Below are 21,927 nucleotides of genomic sequence, written 5' to 3' on the forward strand. Positions count from 1 at the left end.
AAGGAATTTTAATATTTTTTTCTCTCAAGTAAGTTTTTTAGTATCTTTTTTTTGGTCTTCTCATTGTTGCTATCGAGTTAATAAAAAAATATGTTATAAATGTTTTGTAATTACTGGGGGATAATCAACAACCTCATGAAGATGGATATGTTGAGGAAGATATGAAGAAGTCATGTTTTTATGGATTATATGATAGATAATTTGATATTGTTGTAGTGATGGCCAACTTTGTAGTTTTTTGTATTATTGTAGCATATGACAATGATGTAGTGTGAGAGATATAAGTGTGCTAGTGAACTATTTGTTTGTTTACATATTATTATTATTATTTGTTTTCTTTTTTTAAACTAAAGCTTTATAATAAGATTTAATTATAAATGTATTTAATATTTATGATTATTTTGATGGAATGATAGGAGAGATTATATCTTGACATTTACGAAAATATCATCGGCCTTTGCAAATAAGGTTTCATTTGATAAGACCACAAAGTTTTTTTCCATTGCAGTTTACGTGAATGCATGAAAATATTTTAATTTGATTTAGTATTTAATATCTCAGTTGTATTATAAAAATGATAAATTTTTATCATTTTAGACCACATTCCACCAAAATGATTGCTGAAGAAACCCTAAATTCTTCAAACAGAAAAATTTTTGCGTTCGAGCCGCGTCCGGGGCGTCTTCCAATCGCGGTAGAGAGAAAAAAAAAAACCGCTGTTGTCCGAACGAAAAAATCGGTACTTCAAACACTTATTTTTCTTTTTTTTTGTCACAAGTAAAATGCGTGAGAGCCACGCCACAATAACTGCGTGGGAACTGCGAGGCGAACCTCTTCTGAGCGTCGGAAATGAGAGTTCTCTTCACGACGCGGAGGCGGTTATTGGTAGACTCGCAGCCGCGCCCTCCGGCTCTGAATTCTCTTTTCAGCCTTCTTTCCCCTCGCAAGTACGCAGCCGAAACCGCTTGGCGGCGTAGCAGCTCCTCCATCTTAGGCCCAGACCTTCCGGACGTCTGGAATCATCCCAGCTCGGCGTCTCCTCCTACCCTTCCTTCGCCATCCGGAAACCAAGGTAAAGGTACCCTCTTCAGTTTTTGTTTGGGTAATATGCATAAACGGGTCGGATCTTTTATCAGAGCAAAGTGGTGTTCGGAGATCTTTATGACGAGAACAAATAAAAATGCTAAGATTTCCGAGATGAGACAAACCAGATGAGGGAAGAAAGGTTTGTGGATTGAATGCTGATACATGAAGAATCAATAGCTCATACGTTTAGGTTTGAGCTTGTTTTTGTTTTATGATTTTGTGGCTGAACGCTGGATGCTGCTTCTGCAGGTTATCATAACTTATACTGCTTTCCGTTTGATACATGAATATTAGATGTCTAGAAACTTATTGTCTTTCTTCTCAACAATTTAACTCCATCTTGAAAAAAATGAGGAGTCTATGGCTGTAAAGGGTTCTGATTTGGGTCATAATTCGTCTTGGTAGCAAATTTTGCAGATCATATTCTAAGACACCGCCATATTTTACTTGTGGCTGATTTTTCAGTTCTATTTGCTTTTGGTATTTGAATCGGATAGCATTCGAGTTCCGCATTGGAATTAAAACAGAAAGGAAATCATGTTGCAGTGCTGACATTCCATATCTGCAAATATGGTTAATGATGTCAAGCATCATAACAATTCAAACTAAGTATTATTCGATTTGCACAAATAAAGTTTATACTTAATATTACACTCAAAATAACTCGTGAAGTAAACCTTGTTAGAGTTATAAGAATTTTTTGGTTACCATATTGAGGTTATCGGACATGCATGCCATTAATCTCTTGGTTCTTGCATCATACAAACCTTCAATGCTCCTTATAACATTGTGAGTTTATGGGTGGGTGTTAGAGTTATTAGAATTATTAGCTTAACATATTAATATTGTCATACGAGCTTAATATTTATTATAGGATATATACTGATTATGAAAGATTGAAGAGTATTCTCCTTTATAATATTTCATATTTTTTTCCTTTTTTTCTAATATGAATGTTTATGCTAGCATTATGTTCATTCAACTAAAGATGTAGCCTTTTATAATTTTTATCGCGATATTAGAGCTAAGTCTAAGTCGATCTTTTCTTTGATGATGATTTAGCTCTCTTTTCTTAGTTTGCTATTTGATTATCTTATGGGGATCATGTGAAGATCACGTGAAGGATCAAGGGGTGGAAAGACGTCGGTCACTGTAGTTTCGAACAGAGCGGAAGACGAGAAAGTGCGTTGCGATTCCGACATTGCTTCCCTCACTAGTCGTCGACGCATGAGCAGAGGAGGGCGAAGGCTTCGGGCAAAAAGGTCGCGACGACTCTATGCGAGGCTAGGGCAGAGAGAGGCTCAGCGACTTCGTGCGGACTCGGGAAGAACAGATCGCGGTATTGAGAGGAAGAAGGATCGCGGAAGTGTGTTCGACGTTGATTTCGTGAACAGAGGAGGCAGAGGGTGACGGGAAAGGAAGGGAGAGACGGTCTTGCGTTTGGTTCGCGTGAACAGGAGAGGCAACAGTGAGGATTAGGAGTTTCAGAACTCCTCTGACGCTAGAGCTTTTCAGAGAGAAGCAGTGAAGGTTGTATCGTGATCATTTTTGCTTTATCTGAGCGAGAGAGCCCTGTTTTGATACTATTGTTACCACCTTGTTCTCTTCTTTGTGTGATCTGAATTTAAATCTTTGTAATTGAGGATGTCAGTTGATGGAGATATTATGAGAGATAAAAGACTGAAACATTTGGGGAAGATAAATTCCAAAGTTTTGAAGTTCTTGGTTGGGCTCATATAGTGAGCTAATGTTTCGACAGGAGCCACTATCTCAGCACGTGCTCCGACGTAGGTGAAACTAGATCTCCCTTCTGTGAATCTGAAGGTCGATTGATCAACCATATATCTGAGTTGGTCGCGTCGGATCAAGACAATTATAGCAGGGAAGAGACTAGAAGGATACCTGATGGGGGTCGAGCTAAAGAGTGAGAGTGTTGAGGGGGAAGAGCACACATGCATTGATTTACACTGGACTATTCATTTTGACGGTTCCATTGATTGCAATATCAGTTGATAACATCGGAAGGTGAATGACATCTGGGCAAAATTGAAGAGAACCTATGCTGGGACTGAGAATCACATACGGGTGTTTCATATTCAGCATGAAATAGAGGTAGTCATACAAGGTGATGGGTCGATTCAGGAGTACTCCGTAGAACTGGAGCGATTGTGGAAGATTTTGATCACTTTTCACCTATGTCAAGTTGTGGTAATCCTGAGTGTAAGAAATGGGAGATCTTTGAACAGATGAGGCTATGCAGTATCTGGCTAAGCACGTGCTCCGACGTAGGTGAAACTAAATCTCCCTCTTGTGGATCTGAAGGTCGATTGATCAACCATATATCTAAGTTGGTCGCGTCGGATCAAGACAATTATAACAGGGAAGAGACTAGAAGGATACTTGATGAAGGTCGAGCTAAAGAGTGACAATGTTGAGGGGGATGAGCGGAGGACCACACATGCATTGATTTACACTGGACTATTCATTTCGACTGTTCCAATGATTGCAATATCAGTGGATAGCATCGGAAGGTGAATGACATCTGGTCAAAACTGAAGAGAACCCATATTGGGACTGAGAACCACATACGGGTGTTTTATATTCAGCATGAAATAGAGGTAGTCGTACAAGGTGATGGGTCGATTCCAGAGTACTCCATAGAACTGGAGCGGTTGTGGAAGATCTTGATCACTTTTCACCTATGTCAAGTTGTGATAATCCTGAGTGTAAGAAATGGGAGATCTTTGAACAGATAAGGCTATGCAATATCTGGCTCATCTGAACACGATCTTTGATCAGAGGAGATCGGTCCTCCTAGCCCAGGGAACGATTTTATTCATTGGGAGGACATTGTCGCAATGTTGTAGGAGGAGAGTCGCATGAAACTACACTTTGAGCCTAGTGGACTTCCAGGTACATGACTAGCTTTGGCTGCCTCGAGCTCAGATATGACAGGTGCCCATTGAGAGAACTGCAGGTGCTACAACTATGAAAAAGTTAGACACTTGAATAAGGCTTGTCCAAAGTCACCCAAGGAGAGAGAGAAGGGTGAACTTGGACTGTTTAGAGGTTATGGTCGTAATCGTGGGGCCCAAAGGGGTGGAAGAGTGGGCACTGGGCGAATCTGATGGTAGCGAGGAACGAAGGAGAGACAGAGGTGGTCTTTACTGATGAGGATCACAAACTCTTAGAGATGTTGAAGAAGAGAGCAATAGGTGATGTGTTTGAGGGTGCATCCATCTTATCGTCATCCAAATGGAATATTGCTCCAAAAGTAATTGTGATACATATGATTTTGCCTCTATATCCATCATAAAATCACCAAAATGGATAATAGATTCTGGTGCATATCAATATGTGATATGTGTTGCCAGTGAGCTCTCTTCATATACTTAAATAACAATTCCAGAGAGCATTCATACAATTGATGATATAACACAACCTGTGGTTGATGAGGGTACAATGAAGAGTACCAATTCTATGGCCATTTCCAATATTTTGCATGTTTCTTCCTTTTCAGTAAACTTTTTTATCCATTAGTGTCATTATAATCTAACTAAAATATGTTATTTTATTTGATATTTTTAATGTGATTTTTCAAGAGAAGGGGATTGGCCGAAGACTTGAGACTAGCACATGACATAGTGGACTCTGGTACTTGGATAGGAGGGGATGGACTCAACCTTGAAATCCATGGCAGAGAGTGTTGGAGTAAGAAGATATGAAAGAGTGCGTTGCTGCTACATCAGCGCATGAGACACTCTTCATTTATCCTATTAAGTCGATTATATCCGTCTTTGTATGAAAAGTCAAATAAACAAAAAACTTGTGTATGATGCATGTGAGTTTGGTAAGTATACTAGGAGCTCTTATGTTAATTCTGGCAATAAGATTTCTTGTATTTATGATTTGGTACACTCAAATGTATGAGAATTTTGTTCTATAACTTCGATAAATGACTACAAATATATTGTGGCTTTCATTGATTTTTTTCTCATATTACTTGATTATATCTGACGAGAAATAAAAATGATGTGCTTGCCTGATTTAAAGATTTTCACAGGGCAATTCAGACTCAATACGGTGTAGTAGTGAAGGTATTGAGGTCCGAAAACGGGACAGAGTATACCAACAAGACATTTGGGGAGTATCTGTCAGCCTAATGAGATACAACATCAATCTACTTGTCAATACGCACTGACACAAAACGGAGTAGTAGAGAAAAATAATATACACCTTCTAGAGGTAGCCAGAAATATGATGATTTCGATAAATGACCCAAAGAATTTGTGGGGGTTGTTTTGACAGTTGTTCAATTAATCAACAGAATGTCCTCAAGAGTGTTGGAGTGACGATTTTCTTGTGAATTGTTGAAAGGAGATAATGGTAGGATCCTCTCATTGAATGTATTCAATTGTGTATGTTTTGTGAAGAATAATAGAACATCAATAGGAAAGTTGGATTTCAGAACAATGAAGTGTATTTTTGTGTGTTATTCTGCCACTAGAAGAGGTATGTTTGTTGGAGTCCAACAGAGAAAAGACTGTTTGTGAGTATGAATATGATTTTTAGAAAGTTTGAGCCTACTACACCTTAGAGGTGATCTCATTCTTTGGTGACTCGTCAGATGTTGGAGGTATGATGCGAGAGGGGGAGAGTGGTGATTGTGACTAATTGGTGCATGTGGGAACAATGCATTGTGCCACTGTGTGGGAATGATCGATTGAAAAAGAGCTAGAATATGCAAAAAATGAGCCTGAAAGTGGTGGAACTCAAGCTCAAGGGGAGTTGGGGGTGTATACAAGGAAAAAAAAAAGCAGAATGAGGGAACAGTATCTGTCGTGCCAACAAGTTCCTTGTCCCGGTCTATCCTGACTCCTGAGACACCTACATTATCTACCTTTGAATCTGATTCGTAGGTGATATGATTCGTCTCTCTTCTCCTTCTACTCCTATAACTTTAAAGATGACCTCTCACAACAATGTGGGTCATCCTCCTAATCGTTATTTTCCTGATCGCTTTGGGTCTTCACATGACATTGCTCAGTTTGTCTCATACTCTAACATATCACCTTTACATGGAGCATTCACTGCATTTTTGGACATTGTCTCTATGCCCGTGGTGGCAGGTAGGAATGTTGAGGGAACTTGGTGCTTTTGATAAGAACGGGATATGGGAGCTCATGTTGCTACTAGCAGGGAAAAAAATAATTGGATGCACAGTGAAGCAGACATAAGAAGGAAAGATCGATCACTACAAAGCAAGATTAGTGGTGAATGGGTATAGTTAAACATGACATCGACTACGACATTTGCATCAGTGGCAAATATGAGCTCGATCAGGACACATGTCTGTCTAGCTGTGAATGATGGATGAAGTTTACAACAACTAGATGTGAATAATGCGTTTCTTCATGGGGATCTAATAGAGAAGGTGTATATGGAGATACCATCAAACTTCAACACAAATCAAACAGTGGGCGAGGTAGATTGAGAAGTCAATGTATGGTTTGAAACAGTCTCCTCGAGCTTGGTTTGACAAGTTCAGGAAAGCAATGGTAGACATAGGTCATTAGCAAATCAATGCTGATAACAAAGTATTCTTTCAATGACATTGTGTTCACATTACTATTCTTGTTGTGTATGTGGATGATATGTTATGATTGTCACTGGGCCTGATTAGGGAGAGATTGTTCAACCGAAAACAAGTTTGAGCAAAGAGTTTGATGTGAAGGATTTGGGGCAACTTAGATACTTCCTCGGAATTGAGGTGGCTCGTGAAGTAGAGGGGATTGTTCTATCTCAAAGGAAGTATGTGTTAGACTTGTTCAAAGAGACAAACATGTTGGGATGCAAACTTGCAATTTCATCAATTGATTAGAAGGGAAAATTAAGCGCAGAGGCAAGGGTCATTTGATCGCGAGAGGTGTCAGAAGGGTTGGTAGGCCGTCTCATCTATTTGAGTCACATTTGTCCTGATATTTCATTTATAGTAAGTGTGGCGAGTCGTTACATGTATGATCCGAGGAAGGGTCACATGGATGCAGTATATCAAATTCTGAGGTACTTAAAGAGCGCATCAAATAAGGGGTTGATTTTCAGGAAGAATGAACCTGTATATATTGAGGGCTATTGTGATTCTGAACAGGCCAATTGTATGGATGACGCGAAGTCCACATCTGGATAATGCATGTTTATAGGGGGCAACTTGGTCTCTTGAAAGAGTAAGAAAAAATCAATAATAGCGAGGTCAACAATAGAGACAGAGTATAGGGTCATGACCTTAACACTTGCTTAGAGGATGTGGTTGAGAGCCTTGTTGGTAGAGCTCAAGGACCAAGGAGCTAAAATGAAGTTGTGGTGCGACAACAGGTCAGTGACCAGCATCGCCAGCAACTCGGTGCAACATGATAGAACCAAACATGTGGAGATTGATTGGTTCTTCTTCATCAGTTCTTCATCAAGGAAAAACTGGATAACAGTCTACTGAAGCCAAGTAATGTAGCCTCTAGAGAGCAAGTGGCTGACTGCCTCACCAAATTACTTAGCTTATTAGATTTGTCTAGGTTGTGTGACAAGATGGGCTTAGTGGATATCTTTTGCCCATCTTGAGGTAGAGCGTTGAGATTTATATCTATTATAGTGTTCCATTTATAAATAGAAGAAGTCTAGGGATTTATTTGTAAATATTGTAAGATTATATAAACCCAAGTGTTAATGAAATAGGTAATTTTTTTCATCAAATAATTCTTTTATTCTTCTTTATTTAATTTATTGTTCTTTTCTTTTTTTTCTTTTTTAAATAAGGATGTTTTTATTAGCAATAGGTTTATTCAAATAAAGATGTAGTTTTTCTATAACTTTGGAATTACTAATAGTGATAATGAAGATACTGTTTGACATTTGTTTTTGTTCACATCAATACTTTGTTAGGATAACCTGCCTGAGCATTGTTGTACTAACAAAATTTTAGGGGATGATGAACTTAATCCAACAATTATCAATGGAAAAATAATCGCAGAAGAAATAAGATCAGGAATTGCAGCGGAAATACGCCAGTTGAAAGATGTTTCAGGAAAAGTTCCAGGTCTAGGTGTTGTGTTGGTGGGAAAGAGAAGAGATTCTCAATCCTATATACGTCACAAAATAAAGGATTGTGAGGAAGTTGGAATCACCTCACTCCTGGCTGAGCTTCCTGAAGATTCTTCACAAGATGATGTATTAAATGCAGTTTCAAAGTTCAACAAAGATCCATCAGTTCACGGTATTCTTGTGCAACTACCTTTACCAAAAGTAATTTCTTTCTCTTCTGCTGTGAAATTAAAATGCTTGAATTTTGATGCTTGGAATCTTTTGCATGGAAATCATTAAATCTGTAACTTTCCAGTTTCATTTTCATTTTGTTGAAAGCAGCATATTGCTGAGGAGGAAGTACTGAGCGCAATAAATCTAGAAAAAGATGTCGATGGCTTCCATCCGCTAAATGTGGGCAATCTTGCATTGCGAGGAAGGGAGCCTCTTTTCATTCCATGTGCAGCAAAAGCTTGCATAGAGATTTTGTTGAGATATGATGCTGAGTTAGTGGGGAAAAATGTGGCTGTTATTGGACGAAGCAGAGTGGTTGGGCTACCTACTTCCTTACTACTGCAGGTAATCCCAGCAAAACTTAATTTTTTTATTCAGTGATCTTCACTGTAAGCATTAAACTTATCTCTCTGCAGAGGCATCATGCAACTGTCAGTGTAGTTCATGCTTACTCGAAGAACCCAGAAGAAATCACTCGAGAAGCTGACATTGTTATCTCAGCAGCAGGAGTTCCTAATCTGGTTCGTAGGAATTGGCTTAAAAGAGGCGCAGTTGTCATTGATGTGGGAACAAATCCAGTTGAGGTAAGGATGAGCCTGATGCAAATATGTTTTCTTTTCTTTCCAATTTGTCTTGTTCTTGTTTTGATTTGCAAATTCTTAATTTGTAATATTTAGTTAAAATGCCATTCACTAGTGTTGGATTGTCATTTGATGTATTGTAAGAATTAAAGTTGAAATTTTTTCCTCATATATTTTACAGGATTCGAGAAGTGAGCATGGTTATTACCTCACAGGAGATGTTTGCTATGAAGAGGCATTGCAGTTGGTTTCAGCTATAACGCCTGTGCCAGGTGGAGTGGGACCGGTCACCATTGCCATGCTTCTTTCCAACACTCTTGAATCTGCTAAAAGGACATTTGGTTTGAGCTGAGAACGATGCAGTAGAGTTTGTCTGAGGATTCGTTTGTAATTCACAATTTTCCCTTTTTTATTTTTACTGATTTTCATAGTTTTTGAAAAGGACCCCTATTAGAATAGTTAGTTCTTTCTTTAATAGGTTAGTATAAGCCAATACAGCATCGAATGTTTTGTAGTATTGGTGCCAGGTGATTTCTAGAGTTTATGTTGTAAATTATATAAAAAAAAATTTAATGATTAAACATTTTATTCTCAGGAATGAAGAAGTGTTCCATTAATAATGTTTATGAAGCCTTTCTGCGGAAAATTTCTTACAGCAGCTCAAAAAGCGATTCGAGTATTTTAAAGTTGAGGGCAAAAATTATTAATTTGTTGAAGGCAGTCAAGCAGATATCAGGTCCAATTTAGCACTCTTTTGGACAATGGTAAAATTCCTATAAATTTTATATTCTATTATCGTCAATCCTAAATTTATCTGTGCAAGGCCTTGGTTAAAATCAAATTCAGATAAAATAAATAAGTTTTTGGTCACTATATCCCCATTGATAGTGTGTTTTTCTGTGCAAGGACAAGAACATGATCAAAGCCAACTCAAGCATCTCATGCCTGGAACAAATATAAGATTCCTCATCTACAATTTACAGTAATCCCAAAATCTCTTTTGGTGCCATGCAAAAAAATCCTATTTCCTGGGCTTAAGGAAGCCAACAAGATCCGTGCAGGGATGCACAGAATAGCCTTCGAGCACGAAAACTTACTAATCTTTAATGAAATAACGTAAATAAAATTATGATCAGCTTAATTAAAGTTTGGATACTCAAAGCAGACTGTTTATTGGTATAAATCTCAAAAAAAAAAGAAAAAAAAAAGTATCAATCAGTTAGCCCATATGTGTTGGTCTGCAACCCATGATTGATCAGGCTTCAGTAGAACTCTATCGATCTAATGCAGGGAAAAAAGGATTAACTTTACATGTAATTTTCCTGGAGTAATATATATCTAGAAGATAGTTATGGCACCTGTGCGTTTTCAACGCAGACAAAATCTCTGTAACTGAATTCCATTTGAGTGTGCGGGTTCCATAAGACTGCATCAGGCCAGCTGAACATTTCGGTTTAGAAATATAAAAATGGTTAATTAAAATATACAACAAATCAAATTGGCAATAACATAAAAAAGTAGGATAGAAGAGCACATAGCCTACATACTTGGTATTCCTGATGGTTATGGTATCACCCAACCCATTTTCAAGCTGTAGCTCATCAGTTGCACCCAGGTAAATGCAGTCAACAAATCCAGGAAATGTAACTACATCCCTACATGTATGGATTCAGACGCCATAATTTATAATGTGATTTATTCTCCATCAGATGATCTCTATATAATATGATTTGTAATAAAATAGAATGTGTAGCTGCTATTTACTGATGGGCTCTTAACGGTGATCTCCTTGCTTTTTTCCTTCATTCCCCTCTTGAATTTGCCTTTCGGAACGCTTGTATTCTTTCTTAAATTCAACTTTAACGGAAAGACGAAAGAAAGAATAGAAGGGTGTCCTTGGTTGGGGGATCCCAAGCATTGATCCTAGGTTGCCTTGGGATTTGTGCTATAGAGAGAGATTGAAATTTTTTTTTATTATGAGCGATACAAATATCTAAAACTCACACTCAGCTTGATTTGTTAGTCAAATTGAAATCAACTCAAAGGGTTAAAATAAATTTGACATGATTTAGAAATATACAATGGCTCGATCTAGGTTGGATTCATTTCTACTTGAAATTACTGTATATAAAGCTTATAATTGAGTGATTTCTACACAAGATCGTGTGTCCTATTTAGATTGATTTTGAGTCAATTTTCACTTAGAGTTGAGATAAACTTGATGATTTCAAGTTTGAGTTGTTAAACTCATTGTAAACTATTTATTAATTTATTTTCAATTTCAAAAAGCTAGGAATAGGAAAATTTGTAGAAAGCACAGAGAATCTTCACAAATTCCACTAAGAATTGATTATTAAATTGCAAGCACCTAAATCCTTGTTATGGAAATATTGTTATAAGGTAAACAAATGGTTATAACTAAAATGAAGATAATAATGGTTACGACCTGTTATAACTTAAAATGTTGGGCTTGATTCTATCATTTTTTTTTATTTGGTGGTGTTCTGAGACAAGGGAAAATAAAGGGTATGGATGGAGGAAATTTTCAGTAAAAGCTTAAATTTCACAATAAGATATGCATCTTGAGACATGCCTCGTAGAGACATGCATGCAAAGTGCATAGCGGCAATAGCTAAACCACATTAAAAAAAAATTGGTGCATTTACATATATAGCACACAATTCTATTGTATTTACATATTTCACACCTTTAGTTTGATAGTTACACACATAGCACTCAAATCTTTAATATCACATGAAAATGACACTATTTATCACTTTTTAAAAGTCAAATTCACATTTTCATGCATAGCTTTAAATCACCAAACTGCTATGGATGTAAACATAAGAATTGTGTGGTGTGTATGTAAATTTCCCAAAAATGATTTTGCTTGTTAGTTACTTGATTTTATTTTATTTTTTATTGCATTAAAAAAACTTCCACTTGGGTCCAAGTATTCTTAAAACTCCACATAATAAAATTGTAGGTTCTTAGTAAATATAAACAATGAAGTAGATGAAGAAAACCTTTCCTCTTTGCTCTCTAAAGGATTGGCAGGGTCTGGATCCTTGTTCAGAGTCTTGCAACCTTTGAGACCTTTAACTTTTACTCCTGAGATAGAAGCCTGTGTAACAGTCAAAGTTTCTTGTTTGCACCGTTCAGGAAAATCACATACTCGTTTGAAATTTTTTTATGAAATTAGGTGTTTAAAAGACCCGTCCCGAGAAATGTGAGTACTCATCCTTGGCTTTATCAGATAACATAAAGCCAAAGATGTTATTAGATAAGCTAGTGGAGAAGTCATAGTGGCCCATTCTTACACTAAAGTATGTGTGCAACGCTGTGGTAAAAGAGAAGGGCTTCTTGTCTGTGTTTGTGATGGATAAGGTTGTAGAAAGACTCCTAGCATGTAAAGTGACCTGCAAAGAAAAGATGATGAAGTTGATAGGAACTTCCATAGAAATTAGTGTAAAATAAATTATTTTTCCTCATCAACACAAACAACACAATCCAAATACATAGAAGATAAACCTAAAATTAGCGAGGTAGGTGATTCTCTCCCAACCTAATATTCGAGAGGTAGGCGATCTCTCCCCAAAATCCTAACCCTAAACGTCAAAACAACAATCACATAGCATGACCTAACCATAAGCATAACAAGCCCTATTTATACCCCACAATAATAAATAACAAAGGACTAAATTGCCCTTTTAACCTTATGCCTAACATAAATCTTTAAATTCTTTGGAGGGCTCTCCGTCTGTCTAACAGAAGCCAAATTCAAAGAAATTCCATAAGAGATTATATAAGCATATCCTCGCGCAATTGGAAATTGGTTCAAAATTTTCTAGTAATCTATCTGCTTTAAAAGCTAATGCATTATAATGCAATACTAAGATAGCGTAACAAATAATGATATCAAGATGTAGAGAACATCATTTAGGTATGGTGCAAATTATCCGGAAAAGCCAAATATTCTATAAATTTTGAACGCTGCATTTAGCAAAATATATCATATTTATTGGAACTTAGTGTAAAATATCATACTTTTCCTGTCTTGAAATCTAAATATAGCCTTATAGGATGCATGTGATGCAATTCTTTTATATTCAGAAGACTTTTTGTTCCTAAAAGGACAGCATTATGTGTTCTCAATGTATTCCAGTTACAAAGGAGTAATCTTCAACTTTAGTTATCACAACTTATTTGGTATCATTTATATGTCCTAGCTATCTAGTTTTCTCAGTTGCTTTTGAAGCTTGCTTTCATATCGTCCATTGATTTATAAGGCCATATTGTTAAGAATTTCACTTAAATTTCCTCACAACAATAGGGTCAGTTTTGTCATGCTATCAAAATTGGGTCAAAGTTTGCATCAAGACACCGGTAATAAAACTCATTTTCAACTCACAATAGTGAGTCTGTGGATGAAGAAGAACTATTAAAATTTTCAAAATAATATATTTTCACCTCAAGTGGGAGTTTCTGATATAAATCAAAGAAGGGATGCCCAAAGCCTACACATTGTAAAATTCTTAATCTACAAATCATAATTTTTAAAAAATCACCTTTAGATGAAAAAAAAAAAAACAATAAAACTCGCACAGATGATTATTAAAGGAACATTAAATAAAAATTTTGCATAGAAATTTATGGTCGTAAAAAATCACACGGTAACGCGGTATTGTAAATCACACCACAATAAAAAAATTACGCTAACTTGTTTTGACCAAATCCAATAATGCAGATATACCAATACTACGATTAAAGGACATAAAAGATCAAAGAAACAAATATCAAAATAATAATGACACACACAGATATAATATATAGATATATATATATATATATATATATATATATAAGCACAAGGGCAATTATATAAAAGAGAAAATGGGTATTTTGTTAAATTTAAAACATTAAATTAACTTGAATTAAAATTTATCCTTAACAAATCAAAATGAGACATAAAGGAGCATTTCTCAATAATATGGGAGCATAAAATTTTCAATAAAGGTATTATACTTTTAATGGTTAAATTTTGTATATGCTTTAATAGTTTTCAAAGATGTGAAAATAATAATTTTTCTTTTTTTGATAATTTGTGCATATCTGTATCATTCATATCTGATGCCCTGATAATATGAAATAACCCTTGCTCATGTTAATCATAAACTTTGCTGATATGACGTAAATTTTGAGCATACTACTTATAGAATATTTGTTGTAGCTTCTAGCTTGTGACAATATTCTATAATATATGTTTAAGTGGTTGATAGATGTAATTGCTGAAAATACCCTTCTAATGATAGTATTTGCCGGTCTAATTAACACCACCCAAAGTGATGAAGCTTTTGGAAGGGTAAATAGATGCCATCTGGTTGGTGGAAACAATCCTTATATTTTAAGGTATTACCAGAGATTGAATATATAATCAATGATTTTGATGTGCTATATCTATATATAAATATTTATGATGTGGTTGTGCATGGATGTGTTAACATGTAATTAAATTAATCAATATTTTTCATGTTAAGGCATTGACTATATAAAATCATCATATTACAAATTAATCTAAATTAGTTGAAATTTAATTATACATGTCATATGAATTATTCAATTTAATTTAGACTTGGGCTTATTGTATTAAAAATGATCTTAATTTACTAGAAATAAATGAAAATATGACACGAAATAGGGAAATAGGACGCAATGAGAAAAAGGATTCATGTAGCCGACCCCACGTAGTGGGATTAAGGCTTTGTTCTTGTTGTTGTTGTTATGTCATATGAATTATTCAAAATTGATGTAATGATGACACTTGTTATGTTAATGTGCATTACTATTTATGTTGTTTTTATTGATCTTATTGCATGCCCTATGCCATGCCGTTTTAATTTTGTCTTAACAAAACTTATTATAGGTTAATTGATAGATTATTATAACAAGAATAAATTCATTCATAGTAGATATATTTTGGGTTCAATATTTACCCTCTTCATAAGTAGTTCTTTGTTTAGACACATAATTGAGCTTTGCTTTATTTTTGCAGTTGAAGATAATCCCATCATTTCCATTACTTTGATGTTACAATTCATATGAAGATATAATGTTAGTATTTACATTGTTTTAATGAAGTTTTGATTCACATTTCTTATCACTATAAATTATGCTTACATATTTTATATAAAATTATTTTTTTTAATACTAAAATTGCTTCACTTGAGCTTAACTAATGATATTGTCTTGCAAGTTATGATTAATCTTTTCATCATGTCTTGTATTTTCAAGATGCAAGAACTTCCAGACATTTAGGTTGAGATCATCGACCATCACTCATTAAATGAAAGATTTTCAACATCATTGAGCATCATGCACCAATAGCCCAACCCAATCACATCATAGCTTCATGTGATTCATCTACCATTTAAGCTAAATTGACATCAAAACTCAAGGGAGAGACAAAAACAGGAACAACTTGATTCATGCGAGACCTTTGAGTATGATACAAGATGCTAAGATGAAAAAATTCTATATATATATATATATATATATAATACAAAAGCATATCAAATGCATGCAAAGAATGTTTAAAATAGTAACGAAAGAAAAGGCACCATAAAATAACACCAACACAATATGATTCGACCAAATAACGGTCTCACTCTATTGGAAACGAGGATGATCAAATCCAATATATAATGAAAAGCCCCAAATCTCTAAGCCAAACAGATATAAAATTATCCTAATATCTTGTAGAAATTATTGAAATCAAATAAGAGAATAAATAAAAGATATATATTATATCAAAAAATTACTACAAGATGATCCATAAAGAAGCCCTTCTCTCTTTAGCAATGTTTTTGCTATTTTATGTGCATACCCCCTCAAACTTCTTATATCTCCTATTTATGGAAATTCAAGTGGGAGAAGATTTAAAACAAAATATGATTCAAATAACATAATTTTCAACAAATTTTTGAATTGATTCTTATCAAAGGAGATCATCTGGATAAGTATAATTGCTTTAAAATCATCTAATGTGATTTTATGCTTTTCCTAATAAATTACTGAGGCAATATCCTAAGACTCCATGCCATTAATCATATTGTAAAAATAAAGATGCATACATTACATATCAGTTTAGAGAAGGTTAAAGTTAGAAATTGACCTTGTATAAAGCTTGAAAGCTAAAATCCCACATCGAACGACTGTAGGGATCATCCTTATGTTCCAAGGTTACAACAGGCTTGCCCTCATTGTTTTGAGAATCCACTAAAGACCATTCCATATTTCTTGCAAATCCATGCTGCAAAAGAAAGGAGTTATGAGAAATAAAATGACAGTTACTTTTTTTTTTTTTACTAAATAACATTACAGTTAAAAGTAAATAAAGGAAGCAAAATAAACTTGATTTAATTTCCTAAAGTGCTGGATAATAGCCATCAATGAAGTATGAACAAATCAGTTCCGCAAAAGAATTCAAGAACAATGCAGTTAATGCGCACTGATATGTCCAAAATGACATGACTGGATAAATTAAATTGCTTTGTAACCATTTCAAATTGTATGGTAGTGAAGGCTTGGATTAATCACCAAGTAAAACTCTATATTGTTAGACCTATGAAGGGCAAAGGTATGTAAGTTTTATATTAAGAAACGTTGCTATAAATTTGAAAATAAAATAAACGTAGTACAGATGATCTAGTTTGAAGAATAAAATGGTTTTTGCAGAAAAATTGATAGACGATTTCAGCAATTATTCATAGGGCCATCCATAGATAAACAATACTGTAGACAACCCAAGCAAGCAATTTTATGTCGAAGGCATATTAAATCATCATCCACAAACGAAGCAAACTATAAATGAAATAACAAAAAAGGCTACACCAAGAACATGTTCATAAATAAGATTTCAGTGTTGATCTACTGTCAGCTTCTATTAGTTATCACCATGTTTGTAGCTCTTTCAGTGTCAATCTAATGTAGAAAGCGGCCTACTTATAAATTATCATAAACAATAATAAAAATTGTATTCGTTAAGTTATGCAGGTTATTCTCAATATAGCGCTCTTGCTCTTAAGAAAACCCGAGCTATGTACCTATCCCAATCATTGGAAGACTATGGGGTTGTAGTCTTTCAAACCATAAGGATATAGAAGAAATACATTACTTGAAGGGTTATGTAAACCTAATTTTGATCAACAATTGAACCAGGGCCAGTTCGTAATACAGCAACACTGATTCATCTAGAAAACTCATGATTAAAAGTCATAATTTTTTAGATATATAAATGCATTTTGTAAGAGAAAGGGCAAATGATAGAAAAACTTCATGAGGAACTATTGTATAGCTTTCTTGTAAACTGATATATAAACCCATCGATTTTGACTGGAAGATTCAGCACATAGAAGTGTCACATAAGTTCGTTCTAAGGATATGTAACAAAAGCATCATCCATATACAATAAAAAGTAGCAATAATTTTGCACAGGCTAAATAAACAAAAGCATCGAAGTCTAGTTTGGGTCAAAATTCTCTGACAATCAAGTTGAGTATTTAAAACTACAAATATTATTAAGGTACATGGCATTAGCCTTATCTCAATTATTTGTGCCAGATTTGTTATTACTAGTTCATTCATTGCCGCCAAGTGCTAAATGAGCTGTTAAACCTATTTTATCAAAACTTTGCTCCTCAGGAAGGTAACATGCATAATAATTATATTACAGCATATAAAGTAAAAAAATACAAGAACAAGGTTATTGAAAAAAGAATCCGCTAATTTAGGCTTATACCATGGAGTGCAAATAAGGTGAGCAAATTGAAATAAAGGGCAAGAAACCCAACCAAAAGGTTTATAATATAGCATTGTTATAAGTTGTGGAAAATGAATTACTTGAACTAGATACACCACAAACACCACGTGGTTGAATAAAGACAAAAGAAATATTCAAAAGCCAGCCCTAATGGTTAATGATGATGGCGGTGATCCAACCCATGACATCTCTTCTTGTCGATTCATGATAATTTTTTTATTTTTAATTATTAATGGCATTGAAAGTACAACCTAGAGAAAATAAAGAAACATTACTGAAACCTGAATGGTGGGAGAATGACAGTCAAGTGCATGAAGGATTGAATTTTTCCCTAACCAGAAAACAACATTGTTAACAAGGTTTTTAAAAAAGCGCTTCATGAGCAAAGCGAAGCGCGTGACGCGTTGAAGCTCTCTTCGAAGATTAAGGTAGTCTTTGGTTGTGACTTAGATTTACGTTAAACAGGATTTATCAAATCCAAGTGAAATCGGATTTATCTAACCTCGCGAGCGACGACGAACGACGTTCTGTAAATCCGCCTTGTAGTTGGATTTAATAAATTCTGATTTACGTTCTAAAATAAACATAATGCGAGAGATTTTGAATTACCGGAGTGTTGGTTTTAGTTTCGGTTTTTTTTAATACTTGGCATGATTTAAGTTATATCCATGGTTCAATCCCGTAAATAGTAAACTACAAACACCCCCTAAAATTAATTTGCAGGCTTTTTGGGCAATTTTTAAGTATTAATTATCGCAACAAACTATTAGAAATTGCTCAAAATTAATTTGTAGATTCAACCTCAATGTTTGAATTATACAACATTTTTTTCAGTTTTATATCAACTTTTAAGTCATAGTTTATATTTTATAATTATTATAATTATTAATGAATGTATTTATAGTATTTATATATTAATAGTTTTATCTAACATATTAGCATTATGGTTAATAAAAATGGCGCTTCGTTATGTGCTTTGCACTTTAAAGGAAAAATAAAGCCTTGTGCATTACATTGCATTGCACATTGCGCTTTGATAACACTAATCGTTAATTAGGCTAAAGCACACAGTATGTATTTTATGATAACATAATGATAAAAAATTATATATTCAATCTAGAAAAAAAGGGACAATAGGATAAAATATTGGTGTTGGGGAGTGGCATTAAATTTTTGTTAAATTATGCAATATGCAATGCTTTGTTTATTAGGATAGTGTTCAGTAAAGAAGAGAAAAAATGATGAATGAAACAGTTAATCTCAATGAAATCGGAAAAAAAAAGGATAAATAAATTGAAACAACATGCATATAGGAATGATGATTAATTGCAATTAATAATCAAGGATAATCACAAACTCCTAATAAATTGATCCCAAGGTGCCCTAGCACCCATTTCTTCTCCCCTTTCTGTTTGCCTCTCCCAACTATCGCTATAACCATCTATGCTCCACTGAGGTCTTCTCGCTTCTTCACTTCCTCTAACCCATCTCTCACATTCGTCTCTTATCTCTTACCTCTGCTCATGCCAACAAACTATCTTGGCCGACCACTCTTCCCCACTACCACACCTCCATTTCTGCTACTCATCACTCAACCTCCATTCACCCCAACTACCCTAATTCCATTCCCCCAACATATAGCCTCATTTCTGTTACCCCCACCCATTGCCCCACATCCAGTCCATACATACACATTACACTCAAACACCATATTTTCAAATAATTTTATGTGAGTTTTGACAATATAGCTTAATTTAATAATACATTTATATTTCTTTTAGGTTAACACAAAAGAATGTCACATTTTTGAGTTGAACTCAAAATTTGGCTAAATTAACATTAAATTTAGCAAATCAATCTAGACTCTAATTAGAAAAGTCTCTACTGATAGATTTGAAGACATATTGATTGCCCAAATATGTTGTAATGAGCACATCTTACGATTAGTGGATTGATTAGAATTATTATGAAAAAAAAATTACACCCTCATAAATGATTCTGCAACAAAAAACAACCATGTCTCACAATTTTTACCTAGAACAGCTACTCTCTATGTGTGAATAGTACTGTAACTTTAGAATCACACCCACAAGGGTGTAATGTATTGCATTTTGAAGACATACTATTAACAACTTAGATTTAGTGAAACAAATCTTTTTGTACTCAAAATTATTATTTATATACAAAGCATTATTGGTGCTTTGCAAATCAAGTTTTATTTGGAAAGATATATCAACATTTAGTTTGGAAGAAATTTTAATTTCTTCCTTAGATGTCAGGTTGCACATGAGACCATCAAAAGCAAGGTTTGTGTCTCGCTCTTGAGCATTTTGGCAAACTTGAACAAATTGATTATTTGTTATCATCTCGCTATCTAGATTAACTCTTGCAAATGCCCTATCATAAAGTATATCATGGCCTTTTAGCTCATTTGATTCTGAGATTTCTAAGGTAGGTGTATCATCGCATGTATTTTATTTTGACTCATAAACTAAAAGCGGATACCTTCTGGTGCATATAATATCTCAGCATCCCTCTCATTCACTTTTATTATTGGCAAGTAATGTCTCTCATCATTCCTCTCATTCATTTTTATTATTGGCAAGTAATGTCTACTTATGTTGACACTACCTTGTGGCATTAAATTAGATCTTGAAGTACCTTCCTTATATTAGTTGGCCTAGTATTTATAGATCTACATGCAACAAAAAATTATGAGCACAACATATTGAAATAGAGCATCAAATGACACTATATTAAACATGTATACTAACTCATGTTTTGAAACTTCATAAAGTTATTGTTGTGTAGTTTTATCTTACATGATTCTTGATTGGGTATTGTCAAGACGCAGTCTGATGGCTTAGAATTAACTAAGTCAGAAATTGTAAGTGGGACGATATTAACCTTTCTTTTAAATCATAAAATAATCTATCATAATTTCCAATAATAAATAGGGTGACAAAAAATAAAAAATACAGTAAACTAAAGTTCAATTTATCCAAAGTATCAACATAGTATGAGAATAAAATAGTATCATAATCCGACTAACTGTAGTCCAACATTTCTCAAAATTAATTTACACAAGAACTAGAAGCAAAATAAACAACCTACTACCTAGTATCAGTAGTTTTTCTCCTATAAAACAAATCATTCATGTCAACCATATCAACCTAGTGTTTTACCTAAAAAAGTAATTAATTTAAATAGTGAATTTACAACTTAGTGAGCAAGTACAATCTTATTATGTATTAAATTAATATGCAAATGTTCAAAAGAAATATAATTCATTAATTAAGCTTTTATTTTAAATTAACCCTTACTGTTTCAATTTAAGTATTTACCTTGATAATATTTGTCTTTCTTTTAAGAAGTTATATCAAGATTACCGTCATATTCGAAACTTTCCTCAAAAAGTTGTATCCGTAGGTACCTTAAAAACTTTACACCCAAGTGTACACTTTTGTCATTTTAATTTTTTATTTTTGTGCACGGGTACATTACATCCCCTGTCAGTACCATTTGGGGATAAATTTGATTTAATCATTTATTTATCATTTCATATCAATTTAAAATTATTTAAATGCACCTTCGTATGTCAATTATTTTCCTCTCATTTATGAGACATCTTTCAAACATTCAAATGCAAATCATATATGAAATATTTATTTTTAAAACAATATTGCAAGTTCATTTCTATCAACATGAAATGCAACTTTTAAATAAATCATTAATCTAACACTAATAAAAAAGTAATTACTCACATTTGCCTTAAAGGTGCTTTTTACAAGCTTAATTCATAGAATGCTTCCTTTTACTATTACCTCTTCTTTGACTATACTTCTTCAAACAAGGTCGTACAAAGCTTCTTCTCCCCTTTTGCTTCCCATTCTTCTTCCTCGATTAGGGCATGGGCATCCCTCGCACCTAGAGTCGTTCAACAAGTTTCTTCTTCTCTCCTCTTCTTCTGCTCAATGCCATAGTCTCTCAAATTGATTCTCCCTCACGCCAAACCTTCTCCCTCTCCTTCTATTGCCCGCAGATGATGATGCATGTAAGCCTTTGGCTTCAGCTCCTATTCACAACACCACTTCTTCCTGAACACTTGTTGACCTCATTTTTGTGAGGTCTTTTCTT

At 34.3% G+C, this 21,927-nt stretch overlaps 2 protein-coding genes across 4 annotated transcripts; one reads left to right on the forward strand and one right to left on the reverse strand.

The window, feature by feature from the left end:
- The first annotated feature begins 753 nt into the window (after positions 1-753).
- On the forward strand, positions 754-10,158 carry LOC110027392 (bifunctional protein FolD 1, mitochondrial-like). 3 transcript variants are annotated; one of them, XM_020728792.1, is made up of 5 exons: positions 754-1,078; positions 8,060-8,379; positions 8,500-8,736; positions 8,808-8,975; positions 9,154-10,158. In XM_020728792.1, exons 1-5 carry the CDS (start codon positions 850-852, stop codon positions 9,322-9,324), a joined length of 1,125 nt encoding a protein of 374 aa, XP_020584451.1. In that variant the 5' UTR covers positions 754-849; the 3' UTR covers positions 9,325-10,158. The 3 variants fall into 3 exon arrangements, with proteins under 3 accessions (XP_020584451.1, XP_020584452.1, XP_020584453.1); XM_020728793.1 differs by having other exon boundaries at positions 754-1,072; XM_020728794.1 differs by having other exon boundaries at positions 754-1,072; positions 8,108-8,379.
- Positions 10,106-16,362, reverse strand: LOC110027393 (putative glucose-6-phosphate 1-epimerase). Its single transcript, XM_020728795.1, has 6 exons — positions 16,144-16,362; positions 12,293-12,391; positions 11,999-12,096; positions 10,520-10,627; positions 10,331-10,412; positions 10,106-10,253 (listed from the first exon to the last, which is right to left on the reverse strand). The coding sequence occupies exons 1-6, from the start codon at positions 16,345-16,347 to the stop codon at positions 10,188-10,190; spliced, it is 657 nt and encodes a 218-aa protein (XP_020584454.1). The 5' UTR covers positions 16,348-16,362; the 3' UTR covers positions 10,106-10,187.
- Between the last annotated feature and the right edge of the window lie 5,565 nt (positions 16,363-21,927).

Source organism: Phalaenopsis equestris, unplaced genomic scaffold (assembly GCF_001263595.1).
Source record: "Phalaenopsis equestris unplaced genomic scaffold, ASM126359v1 Scaffold000428, whole genome shotgun sequence".
Taxonomy (NCBI): Eukaryota; Viridiplantae; Streptophyta; class Magnoliopsida; order Asparagales; family Orchidaceae; genus Phalaenopsis; species Phalaenopsis equestris.

Excerpts from the sequence above, each read along its gene's own strand:
- LOC110027392 (XM_020728792.1), top strand. The coding sequence starts at position 850 with ATGAGAGTTCTCTTCACGACGCGGAGGCGGTTATTGGTAGACTCGCAG. Across the intron at positions 1,079-8,059 it reads ATCCGGAAACCAAGGTAAAG|GGGATGATGAACTTAATCCA; the intron begins GTACCCTCTTCA and ends ACAAAATTTTAG. Across the intron at positions 8,737-8,807 it reads CTACTTCCTTACTACTGCAG|AGGCATCATGCAACTGTCAG; the intron begins GTAATCCCAGCA and ends ATCTCTCTGCAG.
- LOC110027393 (XM_020728795.1), bottom strand. The coding sequence starts at position 16,347 with ATGTTATTTAGTAAAAAAAAAAAAAGTAACTGTCATTTTATTTCTCAT. Across the intron at positions 10,628-11,998 it reads TTAGAGAGCAAAGAGGAAAG|GGATGTAGTTACATTTCCTG; the intron begins GTTTTCTTCATC and ends CCATACATGTAG. Across the intron at positions 10,413-10,519 it reads ATAACCATCAGGAATACCAA|CTGGCCTGATGCAGTCTTAT; the intron begins GTATGTAGGCTA and ends CGAAATGTTCAG.